We start from the raw sequence: 21,842 nt of genomic DNA on the forward strand, positions 1-21,842 counted from the left end.
CCATTGGTCTGTACCACTAGGGGGCGCTAAAGCGATGGTGTGGTCCGTCACTGTACCACGGACCACTGGTGTGTGGTCGGTCAGGTGGTCAGTGTGGTCTGTCACGTGGTCCGTCAGTGTTCCTTCTCATTTTAATGCATGGTCAGTCAGCACAGACACTCTGACCATGGTCCGGACCACTTAGTGTGTGGTCGGTCAGCTGGTCAGTGTGGTCTGTCACGTAGGCTACGTGGTCTGTCAGTGTTCCTTCTTGTCACAATGCATCAGTCAGCGTACAGACGCTCTGACCATGGTCCGGACCACTTAGTGTGTGGTCCGTCAGTGTTCCTTCTCGTCACAATGCATCAGTCAGCGTACAGGTGCTCTGACCATGGTCCGGACCACTTAGTGTGTGGTCGGTCACCTGGTCAGTGTGGTCTGTCACGTAGGCTACGTGGTCTGTCAGTGTTCTTTCTTGTCACAATGCATCAGTCAGCGTACAGACGCTCTGACCATGGTCCGGACCACTTAGTGTGTGGTCGATCAGGTGGTCAGTGTGGTCTGTCACGTGGTCCGTCAGTGTTCCTTCTCGTCAAAATGCATCAGTCAGCGTACAGACGCTCAGACCATGGTCCGGACCACTTAGTGTGTGGTCGGTCAGGTGGTCAGTGTGGTCTGTCACGTGGTCCGTCAGTGTTCCTTCTTGTCAAAATGCATCAGTCAGCGTACAGACGCTCTGACCATGGTCCGGTCGATTTAGTGTGTGGTCGGTCAGGTGGTCAGTGTGGTCTGTCACGTAGGCTACGTGGTCCGTCCGTGTTCCTTGTCATCTTAAGGCATCGTCAGTCAGTGTACAGCATCGTCAGTCAGTGTACAGTGGTCGTGACCATGGTCACGACCACTTGTCTTGATGTGTGGTCGGTCATGTGTGCCTGTGGTCTGTCACGTAGCCTACGTGGTCCGTGTTCCTTCTCGTCTTAATGCATGTCAATGACCATCATTGTTGGGCAGTTACTAAAGAGCACTGCAGGAAGATAAGCTATAGAGGGAACACTGACCACACAAGGCGGAGGACCACGTAACGTACGTGACAGACCACACTGACCTGACCACCTGACCGACCACACACGGGGTCCGGACCATGGTCGGTGCGTCTGTACACTGATCATAAGACGAGGAGGAACACTGACGGACCACGTATGTGACAGACCACATGACCGTCCACACACTGAAGTGGTCGTGACCATGGTCAGTGCGTCTGTACGCTGACTGCGATGCGAGGTTTCTACAAAGCTGTCATGGCATTATTTTCCAACTGAGCTGAGCGGCCTGGCAGAATGAGTCATGGCTGAGCTGACTGAGGAAATGTGTTAAATCAATTAAAAAAACTCTATTCAAAATTATTTATCTCCCATGCATATCTAAAAAATAATGTGTCTAAGTTCTAGCTCTTTCCTCCTGTCGTTCGTTCAGGGTGCCCTAGATTAACTTACATGGTATTTTGTTGGCTTTGTTGTGGCACAGGGGAATTCTTGCATCCATGTAATCACACAGACTTATTCCTGTTAATTCTTTTATTCTCTTCACTGGAATTTTCCCATGTCTCCTTTATGTGCATCATTTTCCCATGGTGCAGCCGAGGGCAACACAAGCCAAATTCATGTGAGTCAGTCAGTCAGTGAGCTGATGCACATCGTCTGAATGCCCTCTGGGTGAAGCACACAGAGCGTGGGCCTGTAACTTACGGGATCTGTGCTTGTTTTCTCCTACAATCGGTTTCCTCTGGTGAAATAGAGCCACAGGGAGCAATAATTCCCTCTTGCCAATAAGTTATTGCTAAGGGCATAATTTCATCTTCCGCTCAATAACAAGCACAATATTGTTCTTTATTATTGTCTTTTATTTGCTACACATTATTTCAATAGATGTCTGCAAGATCCGATTCCTCACTCAATTTGGTTGCACCTTTGGTGCTCAGCCATTGCTGTGATGATTTTGCTCTGCATCTTTTCCATGTTTTTTTTCTGTCGATGACGTTTCATTTTCTTTTGTTAATATTTCCTTTGTCTGTTCTTCCATGGTGGCTATCGCTGCTCATGCCAACTAGGTTACTCAGTTCTAGGCTACGCAATTCTTCTTCTCCAAAGAAACTGCTGTGAAACAGCTGGGAACAAAACACATCACTTTCTAGGTGTGCAAGAGGAGTTAGCATCTCAGAGCTACTTGACACCGACTGTTTAGAGGTGTGTTGTATCTTGTGAAGAACAGTCTGTCTACAACATCCTATACTTTGGAACACTTTAATGAACCATTTGGTGTGGCATACCCTCCCTCACCTGTGAGGGTGCGAGGCCCTAATTGTTCCTGGGAGCTGATTCGACAAGCAAGGCTCCAGCGATGAAAAGGCATGATCGCAGTAATTATTGATGACAGCAATAAATATAAATGATCGGGTATTATGTTAAAACTAGGTGTAGGCCAGTATTGTCTAGTTGTGATTTAGTGTTCAGGGGGATGGGGGCTGTTCTGAGCTGCCGTGGGTCCTGACCACCTGACCGACCACACACGGGGTCCGGACCATGGTCAGTGCGTCTGTACACTGATCATAAGACGAGGAGGAACACTGATGGACCACGTATGTGACAGACCACATGACCGACCACACACTGAAGTGGTCGTGACCATGGTCAGTGCGTCTCTTAAAAACTCTCTCGTAAAAAAAAAAAACTCTCTCGTAACGGGACAAGCCCCGTCTTTTATTGTCACACGAACACCACAACACATGCATGCGGCCACAACACACTCATGCTGACGGTGGCCGGTGAAAAGTGTCCTCTGCATTTAACCCATCCAGGCATGTCCTTTCCTCCGGGAGGCAGGCCAGGAGCAGTGGTCGCTTTCTCGTACAGCGCCCGGGGACCAACTTTGGATGTTGTCGTCACTGGTCGGATGACGATGACGATCTGATGTTCTACATGTTTTTAGTGGGGGGGTTATATACGGAGGAACCCCCTGGGGGAGCCCCCTGGGGGACCTGGGTCTGTACGCTGACTGCGATGCGAGGTTTCTATCACCTCATTCAATGGAAAGGAATTGCTTCAAAATGTCCCCATTCGATGGGGTGGAGTTGTACAATCTCTACAACCCAGTTTCTCTGGGTTGTAGAGATTACTTGCAAAACCCCATTCAATGGATAAACCTGGGGTCTCCGAGGCCTGGGTGGGCCGCAGGACCCTGTGGAGGTCCTGGGGTCGCTTCGGGGGGTCTGCGGGCCGAACGGAAGGTCTGGGGGCCGAACGGAGGGTTCGAGACCCTCGGGGGTCGTCTCTGGAGACCCCTCCAAGCCTCTCCCATGCCCCATGCCTAATCCTAACCCAGACCCTAACCTCTCCCACCCCCATGCCTAAACCTAACCTCTCCCACCCCCATGCCTAAACCTAACCTCTCCCACCCCTAACCCTGAACCTAACCTCTCCCACCCCCCATGCCTAAACCTAACCTCTCCCACCCCTAACCCTAAACCTAACCTCTCCCACCCCCCATGCCTAAACCTAACCTCTCCCACCCCCATGCCTAAACCTAACCTCTCCCACCCCTAACCCTAACCCACCCCCCATGCCTAAACCTAACCTCTCCCACCCCTAACCCTAAACCTAACCTCTCCCACCCCCCATGCCTAAACCTAACCTCTCCCACCCCCATGCCTAAACCTAACCTCTCCCACCCCTAACCCTAACCCAAGCAGACCCTCCCCATGCCTGCAGAGGTGGGCAGGGTGGTTGAGAGAAGAGCCAATGGAGAATCCTATCCATTAAATGAGGTTTTGCAAGTAATCTGTACAACCCCTGAATCCTACCCATTAAATGGGGTTTTGCAAGTAATCTCTACAACCCCAGGGAAACTGGGTTGTAGAGATTGTACAACTCCTCTCCATTCGATGGGGGCATTTGAATGCAATTCCTTTCCATTGAATGAGGTGATTCATAGTAGATCGGGTGACAAAGCTGTCATGGCATTATTTTCCAACTGAGCTGAGCGGCCTGGCAGAATGAGTTTGTCTTCATGGCTGAGCTGACTGAGGAAATGTGTTAAATCAATTTAAAAAACTCTATTCAAAATTATTTATCTCCCATGCATATCTAAAAATTAATGTGTCTAAGTTCTAGCTCTTTCCTCCTGTCGTTCGTTCAGGGTGCCCTAGATTAACTTACATGGTATTTTGTTGGCTTTGTTGTGGCACAGGGGAACTCTTGCATCCATGTATTCACACAGACTTATTCCTGTTAATTCTTTTATTCTCTTCACTGGAATTTTCCCATGTCTCCTTTATGTGCATCATTTTCCCACGGTGCAGCCGAGGACAACACAAGCACTGATCATAAGACGAGGAGGAACACTGACGGACCACGTATGTGACAGACCACATGACCGACCACACACTGAAGTGGTCGTGACCATGGTCAGTGCGTCTGTACGCTGACTGCGATGCATTAAGAGGAGAAGAAACACTGACGGACCACGTAGCCTACGTGACTGACCACTAGGCATGGGTCGATTTCCGGTTTTACCGGTTCGGTTCAGTGTACGAGCCCAAACCGGTTTGATCACGTGCGAACCGAAAAAACCTAAATTTTTTTTTTTTTTTTTTTTGCCAGTCCATTCTGATTGCACTATTGTTCGTATTAGCCTCTTCTCAAGTTGCACTAGTATGCAAAAGTCTTATTTTGTTTATTATGTTGATGTTTGAAGAAAAGTTAAGCTGAATAGTTATGAGAAATAAATACAGGGTGTGCCTGCTTCTTTTTATTCAGTATCATTGCTGGTTGACAATACCAGCTTAGAGGTGTATTATCGCTATCAGGTGGACTGAAGTTGCACTACAGACAGTTATGGGCCACACTCGGGAGCCCTGCTTAAAAATTTTTTTTTTTTTTTTTATTACAAAAAAGAATCGGTATACCGGTTCGATCCGGTTTAGACGGCAATATCGAACCGGTTTTAAAATTTTCAAACCGACCCAGCCCTACTGACCACCTGACCGACCACACACTAAATGGTCCGGACCATGGTCAGAGCGTCTGTACGCTGACTGACGATGCGAGGAGAATGAACACTGACGGACCACACTGACCACCTGACCGACCACACACTAAGTGGTCCGGACCATGGTCAGAGCGTCTGTACACTGACTGATGCATTTTGACGAGAAGGAACACTGACGGACCACGTGACAGACCACACTGACCAGCTGACCGACCACACACTAAGTGGTCCGGACCATGGTCAGAGCGTCTGTACGCTGACTGATGCATTACTGTAAGAGGAGAAGGAACACTGACGGACCACGTGACAGACCACACTGACCACCTGACCGACCACACACTATGTGGTCCGGACCATGGTCAGAGCGTCTGTGCTGACTGACCATGCATTAAAATGAGAAGGAACACTGACGGACCACGTGACAGACCACACTGACCACCTGACCGACCACACACCAGTGGTCCGTGGTACAGTGACGGACCACACCAACTGGTCCGGACCATTCGCTTTAGCGCCCCCTAGTGGTACAGACCAATGGTCTGTACAGACCACTGAAATGGCTACAACCCCCTCTCCCCGCGCAGCAGAATCGAGCGTGCGAGATGCCTAGTTAAACAAAAGATCAGAACAACAGCTGCATCAGTGAGGAGGGAGAGAGAAATGGTCTTAAGGTCTTCTTAAGCCCAATGAATGCACCGGGCCTAGGTGCACCCAATCAGCCTAACAACCCCAACACGCCGGGCTGCTGCAAGACAGGGTCACCACAAAAGCTAAAATCTTATTAGATGGGGGTCCATGGTCTAATTTGTGTCAGTTTCCTTGATGTGAAAAAGTGTTGAGGACCACTGGCCTAGACAGACAGACAGACAGACAGACAGACAGACAGACAGACAGACAGACATACAGACAGACAGACAGACAGACAGACAGACAGACAGACAGACAGACAGACAGACAGACAGACAGACATCACATTGAGTCTTTTTTTCCACATGACATCTTTGGTCAATCAGGCCTATTGACTTTATTGATATGTAAAAGCAATATTTTTGGTTGCTTTATAAATACAATATGCTGCTTTGACACCTCTCAATGGTCGATTAGCCTAAAAAGGATTATTTTATGGAAGAATCCATCATATTTTGTAACGGTTGAATGATAAATCAAGCTTCATTCACCCACCATTTTAAGACATGTACACAAAGGTGTGCCACATAAAGTAGACCACCAGTGGTTCCAAATGTAGTACACTACATAAGGCCACAATTTACTGTGTCTTCCTTCGTTCCTATGATTATCCACAGGGCTGGGAGAGTTACTTAAAGCTGTAATCCGATACAATGAATTACCTGTCAAAAATTGTAATAATTAAGTATCAATATAAAAGCAATGTAGCAGATTACTTTCTGTTACTTTTGGATTACTTATGAACACATTTCCTGCGTTTGACTACTGAGTCCGTGAGCATGCTCCTCAGGAGGACATTAGGAATGGGGCTGATCACGAACCTACTGAATCTATGGGTGACAACAGTCAGATCGGGTGCATTATCCGACCGTGACAATACTGAAATTGTCATCAATCTTTTTTGTGGAGAAACTTACAATTTAAATTACATTAAAGTAAACCATGTGGACAAATATGTGGAATAGATAGATAGATAGATAGATAGATAGATAGATAGATAGATAGATAGATAGATAGATAGATAGATAGATAGATAGATACTTCTCTATAAACACAGTATCCCATGCTTATGGCACACTGCTAAAAACTGCCACTAAGGGGCGCTTTAGGTTGGTTGTCTGTAGCCTAATTATTGTCAGGTTCTGCATATTTTGAGGCGGAGCCCGACTGTGTTGGTTGTTTCATGTCAGGACTATAGAAGTCAAGTGTCTGTTCCATTATACACAGACAGAACATATATCTTTTTAAATTTGGGATAAGTTGGAAAAGTGATGTAGCCTAAATATTCACCCTCAAACCTGTGTATGTTGACAAAATAGAGTTGAGTTGTTACTGTGAGGACAACATAATCAGATCAGGCTATAAAACATTTTTCAGCAATAAAATGAATACACTATTAAAGTGGAGCGTTTTGCATGTGACGGCGCATTAAAGGCCCAGCTGTGTGTTATTTGGCACATATTATGTTCTTTAAACCCACTGGCATGGTGTCTGGCATAGGCCTACATTGGCCAGTGAGTCTTTAGATCAGTGTGCAGCTCGCCTAGAGAGACCTGCCCCGGTGACGCGAGGTTAAGCTCGCCAGAGAGCAGTCACGGTGAGCCACGCCTATTGTCCATGTGATCCAACCTCCCATCTCTCCACCCCTCCTCGCTCTTATCACACGCTGCGTGTTTTGCATAAAATGTGTGTCAGTAGGGCAGCGCTCAGCCCAGCACATGTAGAGCGCACATGTAGCGCGGCTTTACTGAACGCATACCACGGTCGAATAAGCGCATCAAACACCCCTCAGCTCCAGATCCCCGCCAATGAAAACGCACAAGAGGGTAGACCTACAGGAGAGAGAGACAGTGAAAAAGACTTCGCCGGATCCAAATCCCACACAGAGACACAAGACAAGTTGAAGGGTTCGGAGTCGGACAGGCGAGGCGGCTCATATTTCTCACTCACCTGCAAACGTGATTGATGTGGGTGTTTGTAGCCTATCAGTGGGTGTGTGTGTGTCACGCCTGACGCTGGGCGTGCTGACTCGAGATTCTTGGAATTCGTGAGAATCGTTTGCTCTAGATTCGTGCCACATCACATCACGCGCGTTTACTTGGAAACCAAGGCGCACAGCCCAGCACGCAGAAGGCGTCCAGGTATCTTTTAGGGACACCCGCCTCTCCAGATCACCTCTCCAGTGCACAGCTGAGCTCAGTGAGAGACACACACGTCGCTCTCCTCACAGTTGACCAGTGGACACACAGGCTGCTGCTTCCCATTTTGCGCTCTATTGGACAGGTGTTTTACGCACAGGTGTTTCTCGACTTCATACGACTTTTGCTCCAGTCTAGTGATATTCTCAGACGCATCGATCTTCAAGTCAATTTATTGTCATCAACACCGACAAGAGAAATGGATAACAGCCCTGGCGGTGGTGAGTAACATCAAACTTTCAGGCTATGTGGACAATGGCAGCGACAACTTAATTACGAATGCCGTTAATTAGCTACAATATAGTCATAATCAATTGTCTTTGTTATAACGTTGCCATTCATGTTGGCGATAATCAATTTGAAGCTGAATCGATTTTTTTGCCTATTTACTTCTTCATGAAACGGTTTAATTAACCACCACGGCTGTGGCTTTAAGTAAGATGACGACAAACACTAATTTATTTATTGAGATTAATAAGATATTCTCTCATTTGATGCTGTTTATTTAATTTATTTTGTAAATCACTCAAAGTTCAGTGTCTGCGTAGGCTACTATTGTGTGTGTGTGTGTGTGTGTGTGTGTGTGTGTGTGTGTGTGTGTGTGTGTGTGTGTGTGTGTGTGTGTGTGTGTGTGTGTGTGTGTGTGTGTGTGTGTGTGGCATTTTATCTCTGAGAATTGTGCATGGTCTCGTTTTTTGCGCATGGATATTCAGTCCGGACAAGAACATCGGAATTAAGGATTTGATTAGATCGCAAACTGTCAAAAGGCTGAGAGTAGGCTCTGTATGTCAAAAGGCAGCGACTGGAGCGGAACGCGTCTTGTGCGGTTGTGGTGATGTGGGCGACTTCCTGTTTCTCACCATGAAAACAAACTCACGTGTAGTAGCCTAGCTGTCACTCAGTGTAGCCATAACTGTCGGTGCCAACACAATAGTACTCAAGTGCACACGAGGGGAAAACAAGGAAACGTTGACGTTCGTATCTGTGTCTTATCAAGGCTATTGGGGTCGTAGTTGGAGGAGCATAAAAGTTAATAACCATGGGAAGTCCATCCATCCGGTAAATGACATTACGCAGCGGTTCCTCTGGGGTGAGTAGGGCAGCACATGGCTCCTGCCCTCTCCTAATTGACGGGTGATTCATTTACAACAGCCGCGGCAGGTCACGTTCCAGCACAGGTGATATGGGCGCAGCCTCTGCCCCACTTATCTGAGGGCAGGTCCACAGAGCGCTGAACCCACTCACCGCGCACCGCAGTTGGCTAGACTAGACTGGCTGTTTATTTGATCAACAACAGGTCTACATTTTACCACTGAGCCTGCAGTGCCTCATAGTATGCAAACACAAGGCTGACAAATGAGTGGTCATGGATAATAGTTGTATTAGTCATTAATTCTAATGATAATAAAAAACATTATAGTCTGTTGCTTTTGCTGTTATTAACGATTTTAACAGTAAAGCAGTGTCCAAGGGGTGACTTGCTCGGGTCACAAAGAATAGCCTATCTGAGGCTATAGATTTAACAGAGTAGGCTATAGCTAATTCCATTGTTTGGTTGACAGTGCATCTTTTGGCTCGCCTTGAGGCTATTGTTGTTTGTCTGGCCATACATGAGAGCTATTTTTAAAGGTTGACCTTGAATCAGGTTCGCTGACCTTGATTGTCCCCATAAAGTTATTGCACGGAATGCACATGACTTCACTTTCGCTCACGAGTTCAGTTCAGTGGCCAATCTATCTCATAAACATAATCATAATAACCCAGCCTCAAAATATGGCTGCAGTCGCCTAGCTACGGGCTCATAAAGTCCAGCAGATTAAATGAGAGTGGGGTCAACTGCTGCAACTGGACCCCAGAGATCAGTTTACTGATTAATTTCCCAGAGATGGACAGTAACTGCAGTTGTGAGTTAAGGATAAATGCTGCAAATGCACGTGCCCGGCATTGCAAATTTGAAGGCACCCTAAAGAGAAAAAAATCACGGGCTACATTTAGGCTTATATAGACATAGCCTACATAATATTATAGCCTACAAAAAAGTAGGCTACGCAGGAACATAGTGAGTTTACATCAGGGTTAATTCTGTTATCTTGCTCCATGGGAGCAGGTATGGCGCACATAACATTTCACCTGTATGTGTTGTAAACGAGATGGAGCGCATTTTGGACTGACATAAAATGGTGCAGCAGCCGGGGTGCTGCCGTCCTCTCAACATAATCGTGCTTCTCTGTTTTATTGGGCTCTTTAATTCTAAGCCCCCTGGTGGCTGGCGGCGGGCTTTAGGAGTCCTGGCTGGAGCGCAGCGCGGCGCCATGTCTTCTCCATTGCGTCCTCACCTCACGTGGCTTCGCTTGCAGAGCCGCGTGCCACGCGTGATTCCCAGGTCCTCCTCTCATCACCGCTTCCTTCCGCGCTCCTACGGACGCCTCTGTGTGTGGACGCCGCCTGCGGCGAGGCGGTGATGTGAAGGAGAGCTTGGTCAGTGGGTCAGCGATTTCATGCTTTAACTCAGTCTCTCATGTCACGTTTTCTCGCCTCATGCGCCTTTTTACTTGCAGGCTATTGAGAGCACTTCCCCCCTCGTTTTGAATCACAGACCTCAGAGTTGTAGATCAGTGGTTATCAAAGTGGGGACTGGGGACCGCCCAGCGGCCCTTGGGGGGTACAAGGGGGTCCACAACGACAACAAAAAGGGTGGGGGGTAATTTATTTTCACTAAAATTCAATCCATATTAAAGCAACACAATAATATTTTGGTCATGGGTTTCTTCTGTAATAAAACATTCAAAGGCAAACATCTTGTCAGATGGGGGACCCTGGGATAAAATCTTATCAAATTGGGGGGGGGGTCCCTTTGGTCTAATTTGTGTCAGTTTAGGGGTCCTTGACTAGAACTACTTGGATATCTCGAGTTTGCAACAAAGCTTATCTGTTCAGGTTCTGAATGTGATCACTCCTCTGTTGAACCTCACATGCTCCTCTCATCCACTCGATGTGCTCCCCAAATGAAAACTGCCACATGTTGATAAAAAATCATTGCTAAACCTGAAATGGATCATATTAAATCCATGTTTGAGAGGTGTGCACGCATGCCACTGATGCAAAATGTTCTTTCAAATAAACACAAAACCAGTGATTGGCCGACTAAATGATATCTTCATATACTGTTTGGAAATGATATCCACTGAAATACATTTAAGATGATTTAATTTCACCAGGCGTTGATGATTGCATGGGGCAGTGCAGTGTGTGTGTGTGTGATGCAGCAGCAGTGTGGAGACTAGAGGCTGCAGCAGAGAAATACCATTCTATCATGTTTCTGTGATATTGACCTACTTACACCAGCCTCCTGGGTTAGTGAAGTCTACAGCAAACACCAAAATAGCACTCGCACAGATCAGCCATGTTCAGCAGCAATTGCAAACGATAACTCTTTTTATTGGCCTCTATAATATATAGCAGCACATACATCATTCAGTTGTCATCCATTGCTGTCATTTTAGGCCTACTTTAGCCAATTGTCATTATAGCATCGCTGACAGGAAGGCAATATAAACCTTATAACGCAGGGATATACAAACGCTATGCACATCTTTAACCGTGTGGGGCTTTCTCTGCATATTAGGGCAAACCAGCGAACGGAAGGGTATAGGATAGAGGAGAGGAGATGAGGAGAGGAGAGTGGAGTAGAGGGGAGGGTTATGTTGTGCTCACGTTTCTGCCCCTCGTCCCAGGCAGATTAGTGCTTGCACGGGTAGGCTAAACTCACGATGGGCATTGAGGACCTGCTGATTATTCAATCATTGCTGTATGCACTGCCCTGAATAGTGACCAGCTTCTGCTTAAAGGGACAGCTCACCCTAAAATCCAAAATACATATTTTTCCTGTCACCTGTAGTGCTATTTATCCATCTACCGGTATATTGTTTTGTGTTAGTTGCCTGAGTTTTGGAGATATCGGCTGTAGAGATGTCTGCCTTTTCTCCAACACAATGGAACTGGGTGGCACTCGGCTTGTGGTGCCCAAAGCGCCAAAAAAATACAATTGGAAAAACTCAACAGCAATGTCTCGTTCCAGAAATTATGACCCAGTAAGTCAAGATAATCCACAGACCTTGTTGTGAGCCGTTTCATGTAGGAACTATTTTCTGTTGACTGAACTACACCCACTAGCTGCTAGCTAGTTCCTACATGAAACTAGCAGCAGCTAGCTAGCGGGTGTAGTTTTGGTCGAAAGAAAATAGTTCCTACATGAACCTGCTCACAGTTACTGGGTCATGATTTCTGGAAAGCGACATTGCTGGAGTTTTTCAATTGTATTTTTTTTGGCTTGTGGTGCTTTGAGCACCACAAGCCAAGTTCCATCCAGTTCCATTGTATTGGAGAGAAGGCAGACATCTCTACGGCTGATATCTCCAAAACCCAGACAACTAACACAAAACAATCTAGCTGGATAAATAGCACTACAGGTGACAGGAAAAATATGTATTTTGGATTTTAGGGTGAGCTGTCCCTTTAAGAGAAAGTGCATGCAGTCCTCATGCATGGGACATCCCCTATGGAACGTGCAACTGACTAGATGAACAACAACAACAACAACAACAACAACAACAACAACAACAACAACAACAAAAAACGACCTGGAGAAAAAAAAAACATTCCCCAAGGTTGAAGTGTGATCTTCTCAAAAGGCGCAGTATAGATAGGCCCATATCAGAATGCAAGGCAGTGCAGCTGACCACCAGCGTATCTTCATAGTCAATGTTCCTCTAAAAACAGACTGTAAAACAGCTTATTAATTGACAGTATTTATGGCCCAGTGTGGCTCTTGGAAGGCCATTCATGATCAGCCACATGTGAGTCTTCAGGTGCACATGCAATGTGTGTGGGCGGAGCCGCAGCAGGGGCGGGGCCCAGGCTGTCTGTCTGCATGTTAAAGCTCAGGTGGAGGCGAGGCTCAGGCCTGCGTCTGTTGGCTCTGTGGCTGCAGTGAGTCAACAGATCCAGCACACGTGCTGCTGCTGCCTCAGGGATTAGCACAACACTCCAGCCAGACAAATCGCACGCAAAGGGCAGCGCAGCAACACAGGGCTGGGCCTGGTGTGTGTGTGTATTGTGTGTGTGTGTGTGTGTGTGTGTGTGTGTGTGTGTGTGTGTGTGTGTGTGTGTGTGTGTATACACACACACACAATACACAGTGCTGGGCTGGTCGCAACACAGGCTATGTTTCTAATCACATGGCATGAATTGTGGATGATGGGAATTATTTTGAAAGTGGGATATCCCTAACGTTTCAAAATAAAGTATTTTCTTGGTACCAACACACAGCCAATTGTGATTAATACAATTGTATATTGGATCCATATCCTGTTATTTAGAAACGGTGGTTCTCAACGTGGGGGTCCGAGGACCACCAGGGGTCCCTGAAGGAGGTTGGTTCCACCACAGGGTTCCCACCAGGCCCGGCTCCAGGACGGAGTGACTGAGGGGGCTGTTGAAAATTGTGAGCGGGGGGCATTTGAAAATGGCCATGCCAGTTTTTCCCTCATCAAAAATGTGGCCTAAGTTTGGAGCGCTATTCAATCCATACACAACAGTGAAATAATAGGCTTTTCCCTTGGCAGAAACGTGACTCACTCTCTCTCCCCGACACGACGGCAGCGGGGCGTCCCGGGGGCCGCAGCATCCTCGGGGGGCGCCGCTCCCACCCAGTCAGCGCAGCGTGTTTAGAAACAGAGCCGACTTGGTGGGTTTTGTTGTGCGGGGCTATTTCAGCACCAGACTGTGGCTTAAGGTTGGTTTTGTTGCGCGGGGCTATTTCAGCACCAGACTGTGGCTTAAGGTTGGTTTTGTTGCGCGGGGCTATTTCAGCACCAGACTGTGGCTTAAGGTTGGGCCGGTGTGACCGTGTCAGTGGTGTCAGAAGTCCATGTGAGGCGGCCCCGGCCGTGGGCCAGGTCTCGTGCTGGAGAGCTGGGCACGGTGCCAGGGGAGCCAGGGCTATTCTTGGGAGTGGAGGAGGACACGTGCGGAGCATGACTAGAGATGCGAGAGAGAGGATGCTGAGAGAGAGGGAAGAGAGGCTTAAGAGAGAGAGAGAGAGAGAGAGAAACCCTGAACGACAAAAAGACTTGTGATTTCAACTGTGTCTGTATCGACACTGCATGACACCCAGGAGTTAATTGGCAAACTGGTTGGTTGGTGCTTCTGTGTGGATCTTGCTGGCGGCTCTGTTGCCGTGCCGACCACCAGCACTCCTGTGGTATTTTTAGCGCCCCGGCTCTCTGTCCGCTGGACCGCTGCATTATGCGTGTTCCACTCACGATGAGGCAACGAGGCTGCAAACTCTCTGCTCGCTTTCTCTCTGCTGCCCCCAGAGGCTGTGCCACATCACATGACATCACGTTGGATGGCGTAGAATAGCCTAAGTGAACCGTTTCTATAGGGTGTTCAGAGCAAATTTGCATGAGCGAATTAAGCTATTAATCTAATTCATTATTATTGATAACAATACTAATACACTTTATTTGTATAGCACCTTTCTAAAAAAAAAACAGTTTCCAACGTGCTTTATAGAAAACAGGAAAAACAGCTGAAAAAAGAGACGTAGTAGCCTACAAAGCATTAGCCATAACTGATTTGACCTCCTATTTGATCTCAACAGCATAAAAAGGAACATGATGCTAACTCTTCCACTTGAAAAAGGATGAATGACATTGCTGTACATTATGTAGGCTACTTAGGAACATGAACTCAAATTCGAACCTTCCGCAGCCCGAACCTCTGAGCTGTGGAGCATGCTGATGACCTCTGCCCTCTTCTCTTGGTTGCAGCAGGTGGTGGAGTGATCCTGTACGCAGGCTCTTCCGGCAGCGCCAGCCCCAGCCCGGGGAGCCCCTCCAGCGGGTACCAGAGCCAGTCCCCCGCCTCCCTCTCCCAGCCCTCGTCTCCGGAGGAGGTCACCTTCACAGAGATCGGGCCGTTGAAACACAGGGCGGGCGGCGGCGGCCGCACTGCCCCATCCCCCACGCTGCTGTTCGAGTTCCCGGAGGTGTACAGCAGCGCCCCCCCGGCAGCGGCGGTAGCCCCCCCTCAGCATACCTACGCGCACCCCATCGCGGCGAAGAGGCCATGCGGGTTCACCGGGACCTTCACCAGTGAGTGTTTTCACTGTCCTAATGCTTTGATCTCCTCGTTTATACTCTGAATGATCTGTGGTTGATATTGTAGTTTTTCCTGACAATCCTATCTGACTATCTGACATGGTTTGCCCCCCTCTCCAGAGACGGGCGGGATGGTCCTGTTGTGCAAAGTGTGCGGCGACATCGCATCTGGTTTCCACTACGGAGTGCACGCTTGTGAAGGCTGCAAGGTAAGCCCCCCCCCCCCCCCCTGCAAAAAATAAAATAAAATAAATAATAATCGTGGTGAACGTTTCCTCCACACTGGCTTATTTTGAGCCATCTCATTTCGTGTGACGATTTATTTTTGTTCTTCCAGGGCTTTTTCCGCCGCAGCATCCAGCAGAACATCAACTACAAGATGTGCGTGAAGAACGAGAACTGTCTGATCATGCGCATGAACCGGAACCGCTGCCAGCACTGCCGCTTCAAGAAGTGCCTCAGCGTCGGCATGTCGAGAGACGGTGAGACTCCACTTCCTGACACACTTTAGTAACGAGGGCTCAGCCGCACTCCTGCGGTCCTGCTGCCGCTGAGCCACAGTGATCTGATTAGGCCCAAAGCAGCTGGGACATGGGCAGCCAGAAGGAGGCACCAAGTGCTGAATGAGATCTAGGTCTGTGTGAAGGATGGAATGCGGAAAGTCTTTTCAGGTCATCCTGCCAGTAGCACACTCACTCCCTCTCTCAGCAGTCCTGCACCTGCCGTGTCCTTCTACCGTGTCATTCGTTGCAGTAGATCAGATCTACATCAGATCTACATCAGGGGGCCGGTTGCACAAAGGACCTTAAGTTAAGAGTTTCCTTAGAGTTAGTTAAGGTGTCCATCAAATAAAATCGGTTGCACAAAACACCCTTAAATCTTATTGTGCTTACGTTTTCCTTCAAATGTTTAACCCTAAGGAGAAGATTTACGGGTGTTTTGTGCAACCGATTTTATTCTATGTACACCCTAAATCGGGCCCTAAGGAAAATCTTAACTTAAGGTGCTTTGTGCAACTGGCCCCATATCTACATAATAATACATATATATATCAGCAGTCCTGCAACCTGCCTTGTCCTACTGTGTCATTGCAGTGCATCAGATCGCTATCTAGGCTTGTATCACTCTCTAAGTTTCCATGTGTCTTTCGCACGCCCTTTGCTGCATCCTCCTCTCGTTCTGTTGCCTCCTCTGTACTCTGCCCCCCCCCCCCCCCACGACGTGCCCACCGCGCTCCCTCCTCTCCCCCCCCACGACGTGCCCACCGCGCTCCCCGAGCTCGCTCACATCTTCCCCCTCTCAGACAGTGATTTATGAGAGGAGGAGCCGTGAAGTCCCTGAAGCCATCTGTCATCTGGAAAACTGCAGCAAACACAGGAATTATTTTAGGAAATTGGAACAGGGTCAACTTGATTACCTTGCGTCGCCCTCCGAAACATCTTAGCGCAATTAACGAGCGATGTGGCGACAATTAAGCGAGGGGAGGCATAAAAACAGCGTCTTGACGCTGTGACGGGAGTGATCTGGCATGACGCTCACGTCACCAGCTTGAACAGTGATTGATCACCTATCATCACAGTTTAAAGAAAATAGCTTGCGCTGACCTAGAAAAACGATAGCGAATTGGGCCTATAGTGTCCTCATACATCATGACCTAGTTGGGTGTAGTTTGCCTGTCTCCTTCCGCTCAGTATGGTCTCTGCTTATCTCCGCCCCTCCAGTGCTCTGCATTGCTCTAAGCGAGTCAAAGAGGTTAGTGTTATTTCTGCATGTGCTGCTCGTCGACACTTTTGGTGCAGAGAGAAAACAGGGTGGCGGAAGGAAGGCAGCTCGGTAAAGAGAGCAAACACTCGCGTCGAGTCGACCCCCTTTACAGGAGAGTCTCGGAAGATTCGAGGACCACAACCCAGAAACCCCTTTTTTTGCTTGTTTCGGATATTGCGAAAACAGGAAAACCACACGCAACTGCCTGCAGCCCGCAATAAATGATGCGCCCTGATTTGCCAGCAGGCAGCGCGGTGTGACGTGGCCTCTGCAATATAGGGCAAATATTGAAGTTTGGTGGCACACTTGGTGGCATTGTCTTTACACCTACAGCTGACATTAGTCCACATTTTGCCTCTCATGCCAAATGATTGGTTGTATCTAGGGCAGTGGTACTCCACCTTTTGCCTACTCAAGAGCCACAATGACCACAAAAATCTTTGCAAGAGCCAAAATCCAAAAAAGTCCCTTTCCTCCCTTTATTTATTCTTAGATGTTTATTTATTTATTTAGTTATTTTAAGTAGGACTTAAAAGAGCCACAACTACGCATAAAGGAGCCGCATGTGGCTCTAGAGCCTCGGGTTGAGTATCACTGACCTACAGTAGGGATAGGGTACTGCATCCCACAGGCAATGAACCAATTACTGGATGTCTTGTCAAATAAACATGGCGATATCTAAGGTGTAAATAGCCTCACCTAACTCAACATGGCATAATTATGTTTTGATTACTCGATCTAAATTGCGTATTACGTGTACCATCTGGGAATCAGGATACATTTACTGATATTATTGCTCCTGTGAAAATGTAGGCTATATTTTCATATAATTGGAGTTATGGTGTATACTTTGTAGTTTCAGTTCTTTTGCAGACATCTTTGAAGATGTACGCCCCACCTGCCCACACTCTCTCTCTCTCTCTCTCTCTCTCTCTCTCTCTCTCTCTCTCTCTCTCTCTCTCTCTCTCTCTCTCTCTCTCTCTCTCTCTCTCATATCCTCTCCTCAGTCTCTCGACTTTCTCCTCAACTCAACGTATTTGTTAGGAGCCCACCTCTCTGGATCTCAGTGCTAGTGACATCACGCTCGCGTTGCCCCACTGCCCTATTTACAACCGGAGGGAGGGAGAAGGTGCAGGAGAGAGGGCTGGAGAGAGGAGAGGAGAGGAATGAGGTGGATGGTAGTGTGGGGGGGGGGGGGGGGGGTCTATAAATAGCCTCTCCAGCTGATGGTTACTCTGGGGGGGGGGGGGGGGGGGGGGGTGAGGAGAGGAAAGTGTTCATCCAATCCAAGCAGGCACAATCTGTATGATTTACTGTAGAGCAATGTTCTCACTGGATAGGTAGGATGTGAACTGCCACTTCATCTGAAAGAAATTAATTTGGTTTCACTGGAGAGTTCTTATATTTCGAGTTATTTCCGTCCAACCAAGAAAACTCGATCCTGGTTGATAAAATGTATTGAGACGATGCAAAACTTGTCTTATGTGCAGAACAGGTGTACATGTTTTTCAACAGTGAGTGGAAATTTGATCTGTCTGCAACTGCTTGTGTTTCCTCTTCTAGCCGTGCGCTTTGGCCGCATCCCCAAGAGGGAGAAGCAAAGACTTCTGGACGAGATGCAGAGCTACATGAACAGCCTGAATGAGTCGAACGCCATGGACATGGACTCCTCCCCGAGGAGGGACACCCCGTCCAGCCCGGAAGACGGCAACTCTAAAGAAGCCATCGGGGCCATCTCCAGAGCCTACCGGGACATCTTCAGCGGCAGCGGCCACGAGAGAGCAGCCAAGAGGGCTCACATGGCCACCAACAACACCACCACCACCACTCCCTTTTCTCAGGAGGCCAGTTACGCCCACGTCTCCTCTCACCCCAGTTCCACCCCGGCTTACCACCAGTCCTGCCCTGCTGCCCCTGTCGCACGCTGTCCAGTCGCCCCCAATGACAACCAGCACACGTTCACCGCCCTGGACAACAGTCGCTCCGCCTACCTGATGTCATCAAATCAGAATCATGGCCTGTCTGATGGCTCCGCCCCTCAAAGGAGCCGATCTGCCAATCAGAACAATTATTGCACTGCAGGAATAACCCCAAGTCAGCCTCCTCAATCCTGCCCGTGGAAATTAGCGACGGGAGCTAAAGTGCTGGTAAGTACATGGAGACTTCTGACATAGATAAAATATGCTTGTTACGTTGTTACAGCCTGTATCTTGTTACATTGTTACAGCCTGTATCTTGTTACATTGTTACAGCCTGTATCTTGTTACATTGTTACAGCCTGTATCTTGTCTGGCCAACACTTTATGACTGTTCCTTTGATCTCTCTCTCTCTCTCTCAGGCCTGCCCTCTTAATGCATGCCCTGTATCAGGGGCAGATCGCAGCAGTCAGCAGATATGGGACTCCTTCTCCCAGTGTTTCACTCCGGCCGTCAAAGAGGTGGTCGAGTTCGCCAAGGGCATCCCAGGATTCCAAGCGCTCAGCCAGCAAGATCAGGTCATGCTGCTCAAGTCCGGCACCTTCCAGGTAATAATGACCTCCGTTATAAATGATTGATATTGCAAAAAAAGAATAATAATAATACAGAATAATGTGCATCTTGTTGATGAGTGTGGATTTGAACAGCCCCTTGCTCTGTTTCTTGGCTGTGTTCAGGTTCTGATGGTGAGGTTCTGCACGTTATTCAACGCCCAGGAGCGCACGGTGACCTTCCTCAACGGCCAGACGTACCCGCTGTCCACGCTGCGGGTGCTGGGCATGGGCGCCCTGCTCGACGCCATGTTTGAGTTCAGCGAGAAGCTGGGCTCTCTGGGTCTGGAGCCTGACGAGATGGCCCTCTTCATGGCCGTGGTGCTGGTCTCTGCAGGTGAGGAGGCGGTCAGAGAGATAGGACTGACAGTTACAGTTACAGAGGTTACAGTTTGTTCAACGGCCACTTTGTGGATTTTCAACCAGCTTTGTATCGTTACAAAATCGGTAGTATATGCAAATGAACCAATGTTTAACTTCCCTCCATCTTGCCTGGACCAAGAGCTCCGCGTTCATTCGCAGACCTTCATGGCCTGCGAATAAAGGTAGAGGGAGCAATAATGATAGTGATAGTAAGAGTGAGAGTGATGGTGACCATGGAAAAACTGCTCCAAGTGACATCATTATGACATCATTTGGACCAGGAAGTTCTGTGAATGAACGGGGCGCTCTCCTCGGTCCAGGCAAGATGGAGGGAAGTTAAACATTGTTCATTTACATATAGTGTATACTGATTTTGTAACCATACAAAGCTGGTTGACTGGTTGACAGTGAGTGTCTTTGTCCACCTCCACCATTCATTGTTGGGCTTCTCCTGTGTTCCTCAGACCGTTCGGGCATCTCCGACATGCGAGCTGTGGAGCAGCTCCAGGAGAGTCTGATCCGCGCCCTGCGCTCCCTGATCACCCGCCGGCGCCCGGACGACAGCGCCCTCTTCCCCAAGCTCCTCCTGCGCCTCCCCGACCTGCGCACCCTCAACAACCTGCACTCCGACAAACTGCTGGCCTTCCGCATCGACCCTTGAGCAAGGCACTCAAGAACAGTGCAAACAGACACACACTATGCAAACACACACACACACACACACACACACACACACAGACACAAACATGTAAACACGTTTACTCATTGTCTTCCAAGAGCTGGACTTTCTTGGAAATGAGGAACAGTGATGGACATATTTTTGATTCATTGTTGATCATCATTCGATGTTTTGCGACATGCAAACACACACAGACACACACACACACCTGAAGACCTCTTGAGGGACATTGTTCTAGTCAGACCATGAATCAACATAGACTTACAATTACCCTTTTAGACAGATCAATTGTGCACTTACTCAATATTCCTGTGTACTTACGACCAAAAGCCAGTTCACTTAAAGACTCATTATTCCCACGGTCGTGTCATCAAGCATCACAAACCACAGTTGAAAGAATTATATCGTATATCCAGACAGCTATTACTTAGGGACCATTTATGATGACTGAATACGTGTCAAGTTTGTGCTTAAGAGCAAGGGACCTTGTATATAATACATAGTTAAACCTGCAATATTAAGGTCATTGTGTGTCACTGTTTCACTTTCAAACATCTGCATTAGTATGGAATGAAACCACTATTAACATGTCACCTGTACACAATAGGACCCAATTTATCTTCCAGAAAAGAGCCAGTTTACGAATTGGGTTTGAATATGCCATGGTAATAAGGCGAGGGCATTTTACACTTTGTTTTTTCTTGCACAAAAACAGTGTGTCTGCGTCATTGCAACGTATCCAGAATCACTTCCAATGGAGACTCCATGCATGTTGGATTTTGTATAGTTCTTTTGTTTGCTTTTGTTGCTGTAAATATTGTTTCCCCAATGTGTCTATATGAATAACTGAATTGATATGGTGGATCTGACAGAAGAGGAATGCATTGACCTTCCTGCACTGGGTGGGGGTTTGGCCATGCCAAGGGTGCTTTGCACTGGAGAATATATTGGGGATTCTCAGACCTTGCTGTCGGACATTCTAACCAACCAGCATAATCCCTGAAATCACCAGCACCCACTCGGCAACCACTCCATGCAGCCTTTCCTCTCGTCCCAATGTTTGTCATACAAACACAAGAGATATTTTTGGGTGAGGGATCTCACTGCTTTGCTTGTTTGATTATGGTTGATTGAGCACATCTTGTACATTTTGTAAATCTTTCTTCCTGAATAGAAATGATATAATGATATAAAAGTTGAAATAATGTACCTGGTTCTGCTTGTGTGTCTTTCTTTGGTATCCATTCATAAGGTACCACAAATCACAGAAATGAGAACAGCTTGTGAATTGAAAATGTATTGGCACTGACTGAGGAAAGTTACAGGTATGTCGTCGATCTCCAAGAAGACACGGGGTCAGGACTAATTTTCCTCTGGTTAAAATGTGCACACTGCACAGCATAGGGTGATTACTTTCCTAGACATGTGGATGGCAGAA

General features: G+C 47.7%; 1 protein-coding gene across 1 annotated transcript; it reads left to right on the forward strand.

Moving 5' to 3' along the window:
* Positions 1-7,867: 7,867 nt before the first annotated feature.
* On the forward strand, positions 7,868-21,543 carry nr1d4a (nuclear receptor subfamily 1, group D, member 4a). The gene is made up of 8 exons (XM_083640979.1): positions 7,868-8,128; positions 14,741-15,064; positions 15,191-15,279; positions 15,408-15,552; positions 18,398-18,981; positions 19,174-19,359; positions 19,489-19,699; positions 20,190-21,543. Exons 1-8 carry the CDS (start codon positions 8,107-8,109, stop codon positions 20,384-20,386), a joined length of 1,758 nt encoding a protein of 585 aa, XP_083497105.1. The 5' UTR covers positions 7,868-8,106; the 3' UTR covers positions 20,387-21,543.
* Positions 21,544-21,842: the final 299 nt, after the last annotated feature.

This window comes from Poromitra crassiceps (assembly GCF_964638095.1).
Source record: "Poromitra crassiceps genome assembly, chromosome: 8".
NCBI classification, from domain to species: domain Eukaryota; kingdom Metazoa; phylum Chordata; class Actinopteri; order Beryciformes; family Melamphaidae; genus Poromitra; species Poromitra crassiceps.